Genomic DNA, 13,624 nt, shown 5'->3' with positions numbered 1-13,624 from the left:
AATAATTAGATTTTAGGGCAAAGCTTATAAATTACCCGTCGATTTGTCCGGACTTGTTTGTCAGTTGCTTTGTGCTCCGGGTCATCTTTGGCATTTGGCTGTTTGGGTTTTAATTGCTGATTTACACTTTGACAGATGAGAGCTGATGCTCAGAGTTTCAGGACAAGGAAGGGGAAAAACCCAGAGCTTTAAAAGGCTGATTTTCACCTCCATGCCCCCTTCACCCATCTCCACAGAGCCCCCAGAGCCAGTAAAATGTAGAAACAAGGCTGAAAGTAGAAACTACTATTCTTTAAGGAGTGGGAGAACAGAGTGAGCTATAATTTACTTTTACTAAAATCTTAAATCAAAAAACAAAAACGAACTCACAGTATCAGTGAGTAAAGGAGATCAAAGGTGTTAACAAACACATCCTTACCCTGGAGTACACACACCTGTGTGTCTCTACATATGCACACAACTCGGAAACAGCCTTAGTTTGAATATTTTTATATACTTTGAATAACTTCAAGTATTAGGGCCTTTGAAGTTAAAAGTTAGGGCAGCAAACAACACAAACACTTCTTTGAAGCCACATACATACGTATGTCTGTTGTGTAATTAATAAAAACCAATCTCAGGTTATGTAAAGGAGGAGTTCCTTTAAGGTAATTTTAAGTTTGTCATGCAAATAGCCAATCTCCACTTACCATTTCAGTGTGGGTGTGTGCACATGGGGAGATCTCTCTAGGTAGAGGCCTGCTTCTATCCACTACTTGAAGAGAAGGCCTGAAAACTCTCCATGAACCAGAGAAGTAAGGCTGGCCTCCCAGTCCCTTGTTATACTCCTATACAGATACTAGAACTGATTCTACTAAGTGCTGACCTATACAGTCATTACATGATATGCACTGTCTGGAGCAGTCCCATGTATGTTTAGTTCACTGTATCCTCCCACAAGTCCTATAAACTCAGAGCTATTACTAATTGCACTTGTTCAATAAACAACTGAAGTACAAGGGGTGAGAGTCACTTAGCCCAGGTCATGCTGTTCGTGGAAACAAAACTCAAGCCTGACAGTCCAGTCAGTTCTGAAGCCCATGCTCTCAGCCATTATGCTATCATGCCCCTGGGCAGAACAGCCTCTGCCTCAGCTCTCTTCATTCTAGAGGCTCAGAGTCCTCACTTTGGGGCTTGAACACATGCAGCCAAATCCTGTTCAGTTAGTCTGATAAACTGGGGGGCGGGGGGGAGGTCATGTAACTTGCAAGATATATTAGAGTTTGGTTGGACAAAGACCACTTTTTCCAATCAGTCATAAATTTCCCTAAAGACTCTGGGGGTGAAGAAAGGAAGGGCAACAGGCAACTGAGGCAGAACCAGGCCCACTTAGGTAACTTGGCTCAGTAATTCTGTCCACAGCCCCAGACACCAGTAATGTCTGCCTAAACGACTTCATCTTCTAAGGAGTAGCTAGCTCCTGGGGTCCCTGCTCTCTGCCCACATGTGATAGGGTGCAGTTGTACTAGCACAACACACCTAAAAACTTAAGACAACTAGCAAGCAAAACAAAGGCTGACATATTGCCCATCATGCCCTGAATCCTTTCTCCCTGGATAGGTGATGAAGTTACATCTCCCTAAGATATCTGCAATTACTCCCTAGTACCCCAGATAACATCCATCACTTGGGAACTTGTTAAAAGTGCAAATTTCTGGGTTAGCAATGTAGCTCGGTGGTGGAGCACTCATCTAGCTGAGGCCCTGTATTCAAGCCCTAGCACTGAAAAACTGACTTCACTGTGCCTTGCAAAGAGTCAGTTTCACTACCCTACAGCAGTATGCTGTTCTCCCTCTTGCTTTGCTCTCCATCTTGTTTTGTTAAGAGTTGTGGCTTTTTCTGTTATTTCTTCAAGGGAAACAAAATGATTCAGAGTAGTGGCTCTCAACCTTCTCAATGCTGGGGCCCTTTAGTATAATTCCTCATGTTGTGCTGACCCCCAGGCACAAAATTATTTTCATTGCTGTTTCATAACTGTAATTTTGCTGCTGTTATGAACTGTATGTAAATACCTGTGTTTTCTGATGGTCTCAGGTGATCCTTGTAAAAGGGTCGTTTGACACACACACCCCACCCTCGCCAAAGTGGCTGCGACCCACAGGTTCAGAAACACCAATTTAGAAGAGCAAAGCAGATTTCTACCTTTCACCATGCATTTGGTGAACCCAAAGCTCTGATGACGAGGCAAGCAATCCTGGCTTTAAGCAGTCACCCAACTGATTCTGACCCTCACTGAAGTTTGAAAACCTTTAGCCCAGACTACTTTGGCCTTCTTGGACAGAACTGTCTGAAGATCTGTCAAAATGCAGACTACTTAGCTCTGGTGTGGCCTGACACACCATTTCCAACAAGCCCACAGGTGATGGCGATGCTGCTGGTTCTCAGACCATGAACTACACTACTTTCCCAGGGAAAAGACTTTGCCCAAATGATCCTTGCCTGCCACTACACTATCAATCCCTTTCAGTTGACCAGTTGCCCTTTCAATGCTGCTGGTGCTCGGTGAATATCCCTGAGAATAAACAAAACTTGTCCCTGAACTAAGAAGGGATGAGCTCGAGTCAGAGTTCTAAGTGTTACAATGATTTTGGGGAGCAGGATTCCCAGCGTTCTTGCCAGTTATCATCACTAGCTACCGTTTCTAGTTCATTGACAAACAGTGCCTCAAATATATCTCAGAGGGACAGCTATCTACCTCACTTCAGAGGAACTTATCTGTAACTGTTGTCCCTGCATGTTCTACTTGGTGTGGATTTTTAACTCAATTATGACACCTAAGATTAAATACTCCATTTCTTACCAATTCACTTAGTCCCCAGGGAACTAGAATTCAATGGAGCTGGGAGCTATGAAAGAGCATGGTTCTCAGGCTTGTGTCTTACCCAGCACACGTAAAGGCTGTAACAGTAACTTCTTCTCCATTTCTACCATAACCCAGCCCATTGACACCCCTCTTAAATAATGTACTTAATAGTGTCTCCACATCTACTTTTAGACCCTTGGTCACCTTTCTTTTGTTCCCAAGGACTGGAGTTGTTCACTCTGCTTTGTCCTTTCATTCCACAATACATTAACCTTCATTTCTGATTTACAAACTTTGCTGTCAACCTCCCCAGGCACACTGCACTATGGACTTTTTGTTCTTATTTTACTTCATTTTTTTGAGATAGGGTTTCACTGTGTAGCTATCGCTGTCCTGGAAGCTCTAGACCGGATGGCCTCGAACTCACAGAGATCTGCCTGCCTCTGCCTCTTGAGTGCTGGGATTAAAATTTTATGTTACTATGTTCAGCTTGTATTATGGACTTTTTACCTGTAACAGTATGGGCATTTCCAAATAAAAGTCCCTGCTATAATTTAGCCCTCAGATGAGCGCTTGGGTGGAACAGTTCCCCAGGACTAGACACTAACCCACAGCCCTCAGAAGAAAAGCAGAGCTATCCATGTAATGGTGCTGCTGTTCTGCTAGTCAAAATATGCGCACCTCCCATTGAGCAACTCTATCACCTGGGAACTGGACACAGCAGACTATTTCAAGGAACCTCTTCTTCACTACCAAAGATTCCCTGAAGTTTGTCTCTCCCTCCAGAGACTCTTTTCTATTTTCTCAGTGCCTGGTTGCCATTTTGCTGCAGGCTGCCAGGCTTGGGGGAGGGGAAGCACTAATGTCAATCTAGGAACACTCTTGTCATAGCTTTTAGGCTATGGCTCAATTTTTACAGCTGAAGCTCAGAACTCATCACATAAATGTAATGTTGTGGGGGGCTTTTTAGTACTGTGAACACTCAGGATAAGAGGATAAAAAATAATCATCCCAATGGCATCTTAATCAAAATGATGCAGAATCCTTTTTCCAACAAGACACAGTAATGGAGAAAGCATCTCCTAGTATCAGTTTCCTCACGTCAAACAACGGAGATGAGTCTGGAGAAGAAATGTAATCAATACAGGGGAGAAGAAAAACAGGACAGGACAGAGCAAGGGGATGAGAAGCCTACACACTCACTCTCAACATTCCCCTAGCTGACACTCTCGACCCCCCCCTTTCTCCTTCTGCCTGCCAGTCTTCTAGTCACCCTGGCTCCCCGGCCTCTTCATTACATTCTTTTACAATCCTCTCAATGTTAACCAATTAACCATTTTACTATTAACTTATTAATTTCTCAAGTGCCTAAACCTCCCTGGTCCGTTTAAGGTGTGTCCTAGCAGATCCAAATCCAAATCCCCAGAATTTGAAGTGAAAAGATGTTCTGTCAGTCTCCAGACACTGCCTTTCCCTTGAGATCTAGCATTCCACCCAACTGCCACCTTCAGTGACAGCTGACATACTAGCTTAGCCTCCCTGACAGTGCCTGGAGCCTCAGCCTGAGCTTCCACCACCTCACCACCATTCCCTGCTGACTTAGTTGATTTTGTCACATTCAACAAAAATTCTTATATTTCCCACTTTGACCCTAGCCTTGTGCCCAGACCTTATTGGTTCATATTCCTAAACCTCTTCCACACTTAACGCTCTCACAGGCATCCCAATAGGATCTTCTAACTTGAACGTGAGAAGTAATATGTCACTGATACATATAACCCGATTTGTGAACTAGTGAACTCACATAGTGAACTAGTCACTGGACTTGGCACCTCTTTTCACACCTTTTGAACACTCTGGCAAATTAGCCCAAAAACCAGACCCCCACCCTGACCCAGAACTAAGTCAATCTACCCAATTTTCCTCTGTTAAACCCCTCAGGGATTTTTGTTTTGTTTTGTTTTGTTTTAAATCCCTGCTATAACAGTTGTTAGGGCTCAGGCCTCCATATGTCTCTGGTCTCCTAAATTTCTCAGAACATGAAGCCTGTTTGCCCCTCCTGCACATTATGAGTATGCAGATGGCTCCCACGACACCATGCTTTCCTGGAATGACAGTCAGTGCAGTGCCTGTTGGTGGTCACACATACACGTACTCTCCTAGACTCTGAGCTCCTTGAGGGTAGGCTCTAGGTCTCATTCCAGCAGTTGCTATCCAAAGAGGAAAAAGAGGCTTTTTCATTGCCTCCAAGGAGGTTAAAATGAGCGCCTCCCCATTCCTTTGCTGACTTAGTTGGATCTGTCACATCCAACAAAAACTCTAAAAGGCAGCTCAGCGTCACTGTTATTTACCGACCCTGATTTCATTCACCATGTATCAAGGCTCCTATTCTTTGGAGCTCTTTCCTACCACCAAACTTAGCCCAGTGCTTGACAAACCTGCATTCCAACAGCTGTCTCAGCCCTGGGGAGACCACCAGGATAATAAGAGGCTAGGGGGGATGTTTCCTGATTTGCACTAAATTATGTGGTGATTTTGTTACCAATGACCCAGTGCTCTCCAAGGAAAATTCCTGGCTCCACCCCCAGGCAAATCCACAGCCTAACTACACATCATGGCAGCTTAAAGGTATAAACCCTGGGGAAGGTAGAGAAGCAATCTGAATAGAGCAAATAAACCCACTTCGATCTTGTCCCTGCTGTGCCAAACACACACGGAGCACCACCATGCATCAGTGCTTCATTCCTGAAATGTATATTTTACTTGTGCATTGCTATGTCTGCTCTGACTAAAAAGGGGCCCTTTGGCTTTCACATGGCGTTCCAGACACAGTGAAGGTTGTTCCTATTCAGGGAACACTAGTGAGGAGCCACGGGGAATCAGGATGAGGCCCATCCCTATAGGGAACCACAAGGAAACAACAGCCTGACGGGGGTGGGGGTGTGTGTGCCACTTTTATGGAAGCAGTGACAAAAGGACAAAAGGGTCTAGTGGACCACCCATTCTTCCTACAATTACTGGCCACCAATAGTGAAATTCACTCATAGTGACCCTGGAAGAGGAGATGTGTTAAAGCAGATATAACTGAAAAGAAAAGCAATAATTGGTCTGATGGGCAGGAAAAAAAATTATTCTAGGAGTCAGGAGCCTGCGTAAGAACACTTACAGCTCACATGGTCGTCATAACTCAGCCCCCTCAAGCATTTTGTGCTCTGCTTATGGTGTTAACTTTAATGTCTTAACATATAACACCATCCACACTCACAAAATACGGCACACGCCAGAGAAGGCTGAGTTACAGTTGCTGGGGGAAGCATAACTTTGAATTTCCTGATTTTGGTGCATTTAATCTCAACCATAATGTTACATTAACGTCGGTTTTGCATTTCATTTCCCAGTTTAGAAAAGCATCAGCATCTTCGTCTATTTGAACAGGGAAAAAAAAGGCAGGCTGACTGAAGCTGAAGACAGAGGGAGCAAAACCTAACAAGTGAGCTCTCTAAAATGTGGGGCCTAGTCCCTCCTACTTGGAGAAGCTGTAAACAGGACAAACTATTAGGAAGTGGGGAAGAGAGCTGATCTTTTTCTATAGGGTTCTTCCTTTTAACCACTTAGACTATAGGAACCAAAAACAGAAAACAAGAAGGCAGTTATATAGCAAAGAGCAATACTTAGAGTGTGGGGAGCAGGGGATCTTTTAGTCTTGAAGGGAGGAGAAAGGGAATCAATATAGTTTGATTTATAGTGATCTTAAATTCCTGCAAACTTCTCCAAAACATCTTTCACAAAAAGAAAAAAAAAAGTAATGGTGCCAGTTCTAGGTTATGCTGAAATCCTCCAGATGATGCTCCCATATTAATCAGTCTTAGTCCTCCGTCACTATCAAACCTGTCCCCACCCTGCTCTTCAAAATTAACCCAGCACCTGCACAATTTTCTACAAAAGAGAACTCCTTTAATAATAATTCTAACTCAAAATGCAGATGGACTCTCTCCAAGGATTCTGAAGGGGGGCAACAAAGGACCAAACAGTAGAAAACCTTACCCACTAACACTGTGAGCACTTAAATACAGATGGAAGGAAAACAGTAGGCAGGATTGCTTGAAGTAGTGAGAAAGACTACCCAGAAGGCCAAGGGAAAGATGGAGGCAACAGCCAGGACTTCAGCTCCCCACTTACAGAGAGCTGAAGCAGCCCTCCCTCCCAAGTCACACAGACAGCTGAGGTTACTTCATCCTCCCCACAAGCTGTGGCCTACACCTCATTTTCCTCACTTACATTTGCTTTGCTCTCCTCTGAACACTGAGGTGGTGAGAGAACTTGCCCTGAGGTTAAAGATGTACAATTAAAGAGCCACCAAAGCTTTCAGGCTGCTCTCTGGGCCCCAGGGTCACAACAACCATCACATCATGCACATCCACACCAAAATGAGCAAAGCAAGCTCCTGCCAGTGAGGACAAAGGAGCCACTGTTCCTGCAAACAGATAAAAATCTACTTCTGTATCACAAGACAATTCCTAGTCAGAAGATAGAAAGGAACCACACTGCTGAAATTTAGAGTCTCGAAAATACTTGAAATCATCTAAATGAACATGTAAGTAAAAAGTTTCAAATTGAATGAACACTTACCACTTGAATCTGAATGAAAATATGTAAAACAAATACGATGAGCACAGAGTCAGAACATCAAGGCCTATTACTAGCAAACCACTCCAGGTTCACTTAGCTGAACAAAGTACAAAGTAAACAGCAAAAATGATGACAAATGGAACAGACCAGATGTTTTACTGTATTTATAACCAACACCGTTATGCACCCAGGTCCAACAGAACACACACCTGTTAGTTTTTCATGGAACCATTCCTTTAAGATACTCTCAATAAGGGGACTCAAAGACTTTTGAAAATGAGAGACAGATGAGAGAAATGAGCTCCACAGCAAGCCTTCAACAACAGGGCTTCCCTGGGCCAGAGCCTGTTCACACACCTGAAAGATATGGCATGCTCTAAGTTTTAAAGTCTAAAAGATCTAGAAGTCAGCTGGGCAGATACCGAAAGCACGAGAGCCACTCAGTAGATTGGAGAGGAGCTAGGGTGGTTCTCTCTCCTTCCAGCCCAGGCCCAGCAACATACAGGGTTTCTCCATAAAAGCTAGTCATTGAACAACTATCTGTCACTCTGAAAGGCGGCACATTATATTCTAATGCTTTCCCTGCTTCTTCTGGAAGGTCCTTCCTACCACAATCTCAAGCTTTCTTCCTTCCATTTAAATCTGTGTAGGTTTTTTTTATCTTTTATTAAAATACAGAGCAAAGTATTATTGAACTTAGTAAGAACAAGAAATCAGTGGTCAAAACTATCTTCCATTCATTCTCTTTCTTATTAGGCTTGCTTTTTGCCTGTAGTCATTTTTGTTCCTCCAGTATGAGTTTTTCCAGCTCCTCATATCCCTTGCTGACTGGAATACCTAGCAGGCAGGGGCTCTGATGAGACCCTGACCCACGGCAATCTCACTAGAAGGTACTACGCTATCTGGGATTGAAATTTTCTCTCATTCATCTTCCAAGTTTCCTCTGAATTCTATCAGGATCTTGGTATCTAGAAACCTTTTAGATCTTCCTTCTGCCCAAGAGGTGGAACTTTAAGTTGCAATTAATAGCAGGTCTTGGGCTCTCCCTCTTTTTCTTGCGGGTGGCCGGAGGATACAGATGTGTGGCCCTGATGCGCCTTCCCCCTATGCCCACAGCCTCGCAGAGCCCTAGTGACATTGAGCTGGGTGCCATTTGTCACCTCCTCTAGATCCACTCAAATCCATCACTTGTCACAGCAAGGGTTAGATTGATCTGACAGGATTTGCTCTTCTTCACAACCCATGTAAGTTATTACTGAGAATCCCACATTCTTCTAGCTGTTTGCTGATTGATTATCTGGCGATCAGGTCAAGTATCTTCTCTGGAGTCACAGTAAACCAACAGGTCTATAATTTCCAAGATCATTCGTATCCCCTCTTAAAGATAAGCAAGACAGCAATGTCGCCTTTCTCCAAGATCTCTAAAGCAAGAGCTAATGCTTAGGTAATAATGCATCTTAAATGCCTTGGAATCACACCATCAGGGTTCATTGATTCTGGAGACAGTCTTTACTCAGGTGCAGATCCTGGAAAACAGCACCAAGCTCTAACTCAGTGTGGGTCATGAAAACCTTCATGACAGACCAGCGGTGGTAGTGCATACCTTTAATCCCTGCACTCAGGAGGCAGAGGCAAGCAAATCTCTGAGTTTGAGGCCAGCCTGGCCTATAAACTGAGTCCCAGGACTGCCAGAGCTACACTTTCTAGAGAAACCCTGTCTTGGGAAAAAGAAGGAGGGTAGGGGGTGGGTACCTTTGAGCCTAAGTCTGGGAAGCAAGTTGGTAACATAGGTGATTTAAAACCCAACTATAATATCTTCAACATGATGACAGACAGACAGACAGCTGAACTTACCCTTGAAAGAGAGGTAAAAGATGACACCAACCAAGCAAACTGAGACATAAATCAGATTCCACATGCAAAAACACTGGCAAGACCTTCTGTAGGATAAGTGAACAGAGCTATGTAACTATCTGAGGTCATAATCCAGTAGAAAGCTAAGAAACACATACACATAAGCATGTTCCAGGAAGCAGCAAATGCAGAGATGATGGAGACTGGGGAGAGATAAAGATGAATCTCATGCAATAGAGGTGTGCTGGATTTAGAGTCATGCTCACTAAGGCATACCCAGGGACTGAAATTTTGTAAGAAAAGAGAATATGAAACATTAAAATGTGGATTCTGAATTCTCAACTCAGAAGCCAACCACCCACCCGCAGCCCCACTGGCAGGAGCAGGAGGTAGAATGGAAGTGTAGTTTGGGCAGCTCCCAAGCAACGTTCCCTTTCACCTAAAGTTTCTTCCCTTAGGGCACGGTCTTTGTCGAAATTGGTCTGATTGCAATGCTCCAGAGGCAAGCCATGAACAGGCAAGAGGAAAAGAGGAAAGGAAAGGGGTGTAGTGTCTTCGACAGGTAAAGCCATCTGACATTCTACAGACATATCTACCTCTAGAAAAACCTGACCACAGAAATGCAGCCAGTTTATCTTTCTGTGGTTTTCAGTGCCTCCCAAGTTTCAATGGTCTCCTAACGAAAGCTACTCTCACCAAATCAACAGGTCTGTGTATCCCAAAATTAGACATTGTAACATTGTAAGCCCTGCAGGAGGAGCTGTCATCCTAGAGCTACCCACACCTGAGTCTCCACAATACAGTGAATTCCTCTCACCGGCATCCAACCATTCCAAACTAATCCAAACTTCTTGGTAACACTGCTTGAAAAGATTAAAAGGTCTTTGTATACAGTTGATACTAAGGAAGAAAAGCAAAGATATTTTCCTTTCCAATAGACTAGCAATGGCACCTGTTCAGGCTATCTAATGTTACATAACAAATCATACTAAACCAGGTATGGAAGTACACATCTGTAATCCCATCGCTTGATGGACTGAGACAAAAGGATAGCAAGTTCAAAGCCAGCCTGGGCTATGAAATGAGTTCAAGGACACCCTGAACAACACAGTGAGATATTTTATAGAGGAAAAGCAAACAAAAAATATTCCAAAATGTGTGGCTTTAAGCATTAAGAATCAATTGTTCAAGCTGGGCAGTGGTGGTGGCACATGTCTTTAGTTCCAGCATTCAGGAGGCAGAGGCACATGGATCTCTAAGTTTGAGGCCAGCCTGGTCTACACAGCAAGTTCAAGGGTAGACAGAGCTACACACAGAGAAACCCTGTCTTGAAAAACCAGAAAGAAATGGGGGGGGGGGTTGTTAAGTGTTCTCTGTCATAGTTCCTAGGAGTCAGGAATGTGGCAGGTGCTGGGCTGGCAAATTCACTCCCATGATAGTTCACTTAAATGATCAGCAAGCTAGTGTTAGTTCTTGGATTACAGCCTCAGTTTCTATACATATGTGTCTCTGCAGTACTGTTTGAGTATCCTCATAGTGTGGTAATGGCTTCTGCCAGAGCAAATGATCCAAAGGAGCAAAGCAGACTGTAGTGTTTCTTCTAACCAGTCTGTGACCTTAGTCACACGCTGTCTTTTCTACTACATTCCACTGGAGACAGGGTTACCTATGAGTCAGTGCAGACATGTTAACACGAGGAGGGAAGGTCACCTTAGAAGATGACTACCACAGCCTCCTTCAAAAACCACATGGCAAGGGAAGGAGATGGGACCACAGAACCCTAAGGAGAGGAGGAAGGCTGGGAAAGAAGTATTCTGATTCCCAAAAGCTGAGGTGAAAAACAATGTATCTTCTCTACAGAGACTTTGGCAGTTCTGTCTTGCCCTACCACACTTTTAACCAATCTGTCTTGGAAGGCAAATACTTCAAATAAAAGTCAGAAGATAGGAGAAAACTCTGGGTCCCAGGAAGCAAGACACTCCTCCCTCCCTCTTACCCACCCAACCTTTTCTGAAGCAATGATACAGCAGTTACCTGAGGATGAATCTGTGGCTTGTCGCAGGTGGCCTCAAAGTCCAGCACTAAAAAGTAGTGATACCTCTGGGGAGGAAAGGGCACCATTGCCGCCATTGACGCGCCAAAGCCGTGGGCCGCCAGCTTTCTGGTAGATATGGAACAGAACTCCGGAACGCCACAGGGAGAAAATAAGTGGGAGCCCAGCACTTTTCTTGCTCTTGAAAGTAAATATGAAGAAAATCGAGCTGCTCCAGTCTGTAAAGGTGCTAGCATTGAGCATCCAGAGGCATCTAAAACTTAGGGGAGGAAAGTTAAAAGAAAAAGAAAAGAAAACGAAAAACAAAACAAAAACAGAGAGCCTGGGTTACTCCCCTCCCACTGTGGCCTGGTTCCATTCAGTCATCAGGAATATCCATGCAACCTGAACCATTCCCCACGGTCTCCAGGCCCATTTTCTGAATCACGGTTTGTTACTAAAGTTTAAGAGCCAGCATCTGCAGTGTTATTAGTACAATCCTGTCTCCTAGGTCTTTCTCAAAGCAACACACAAAACTGGCTTCATTTGTAAAATGGAGCACTAGTTCAAAAGAGAGCAGGAACAGGACTTCTGCAGTCACTTCTCAGGAGGCAATAGTTAGTTTTAAAGCAAAGGATTCCAGAGCAATTTGAGGTGAGCAACAGCACAATGAGTCTAGAAACAGACTCACTTCCTGTATGCTCTCTTCAGCTCTTTACACATCATTTGCCCCTGGAGCACCCACCTGTGACTTGACATCTCCACATACCCTCTGTTGTCTATCAGCAAGGAAGTACAAGAGCCAACAAAGTCAATCCAGGGAATTCTGCTCATCACATTCTGATGATTCCCAATCTCCACACTGCTAAATAGCACCCTGGGGGAACTGGGGAGCAGCTGGCAACAGCCTCAGGCCTCCTCATTTGCTGCCTTGGGCCTCACTCTCTCCTAGAGGCCCAGAATGACTGTGAGGCCTTTTAAATTGAAAAGGGGAAGAGAAAACCCAGATGTGGCAGTAATGGGAGCATTTCTAAAAGTCTAGTAAATTTTCTAAGGGAACATGTGCAAAAAAAAAAAAAGGAATCATTTTTTTCTTTACATTTTCCCTTTAAATTCACACAATATCTGCTCTCCTCTAAGGGTTAGCTAAATATAAAAATCAAAGCCTAAGTTTTACTCACAAATAACCTGATCCAAGAGAAGGAAAGAAGGCAGAAATATAGGAACGTGTCCTCCCCCACATTAGACCCAATACAGAAATGTTCCTCAAATAAGAAATCTTACCATTTAATACACAAAGTGCCATAAGTTTATGCTCCCTGATGCCAAATTCCAACAGAACCAAAGGCTTATCTCTAACACTGTCTCCCCATGCAGGGTAGGACAGCACTCTGTGAAGGGTGGAGCACACTCAGACCCAATGAGGTCACTACCACCTGAACAAAAAAAGTACAATGCAAATATGTCTTTTCTTCCCAGCTCTCTCTTGACTCCCTGAAAGCTACAACCCCTTGCCTGTGTTTCTATTAGGAAACACAGTAGTGTGGGCCCTCGGTCTCTGTATCTAAACATGAAATGTCATGAGGATTGCATGAAGACTAAAAAAGATTCTTTATGGATCCTACCACAAGCATGGTACTTGTTTTTATCATTGCTTTACAGCTTCCCCCAGAACTCCTAGTCCAGGGAAGACAAAGGCAAGCTTGAGCTTCACTATGTAGTTTCTTATAAAGGCAACAGGACCAAAGTCCCTTTGAGCGTCAGAATCCAAAATAAACCTATTCCCTCACTCACTCCTCTACAGTAACGGAAAACAAGTGACAGGATAATGGCTCCATTCCCCATCTAGTTTAAATGCAAAGTCTTTCTGGAACTTAGACCTCTTCTAACCAACTGAGTTAGGTAGCAAGACTTTTGAAACTCTTAATGTGTTATAGTATACATAGTACATAAATCAACTAGATTCTGCCTGCCAATAACAAAGGCAATAGTCTTGACTAACAAAGATTTCCTGTTCAGCACTTACTAGCCATGGCATCACGGGCACACTCTGTTCTTCAATTCCCTGCCTGTAAAATGACAATAACAATAATAATAATAGTATCTACTTCTAAAGTGAGAATGGAATGAGAACAGAAGTAAAACATCAAGAGCAGTATCTAGCATATATAAGATCAGAAAGTATTAGCTTACTATCATTACTACAGCTATGAAGGTGGCTCTTCCCTTGGTTAATAATGCTTACAAAGTTACCTCCAACATCCCTG

At 43.6% G+C, this 13,624-nt stretch overlaps 1 protein-coding gene across 5 annotated transcripts in view; it reads right to left on the bottom strand.

Annotated features, from left to right (window-relative positions):
• The window catches only part of Eri3 (ERI1 exoribonuclease family member 3), a 131,896-nt gene that overhangs the window by 105,829 nt on the left and 12,443 nt on the right, over positions 1–13,624 (bottom strand). For 3 of the 5 annotated variants that reach the window (XM_075946506.1, XM_075946504.1, XM_075946507.1), the window contains one exon: positions 11,360–11,637. The exons of 1 other annotated variant lie outside the window; for it this stretch is intronic. In XM_075946506.1, the coding sequence (XP_075802621.1) occupies positions 11,360–11,637 (278 nt within the window). The remainder of the gene's footprint in view (positions 1–11,359; positions 11,638–13,624) is intronic. One more of the 5 variants, XM_075946505.1, reaches the window with a different exon arrangement.

This window comes from Microtus pennsylvanicus, chromosome 13 (genome assembly GCF_037038515.1).
Source record: "Microtus pennsylvanicus isolate mMicPen1 chromosome 13, mMicPen1.hap1, whole genome shotgun sequence".
In the NCBI taxonomy this organism is placed as follows: domain Eukaryota; kingdom Metazoa; phylum Chordata; class Mammalia; order Rodentia; family Cricetidae; genus Microtus; species Microtus pennsylvanicus.
Note: the sequence above shows the minus strand (reverse complement) of the source record. Positions and strands in the feature narration are given on the sequence as shown.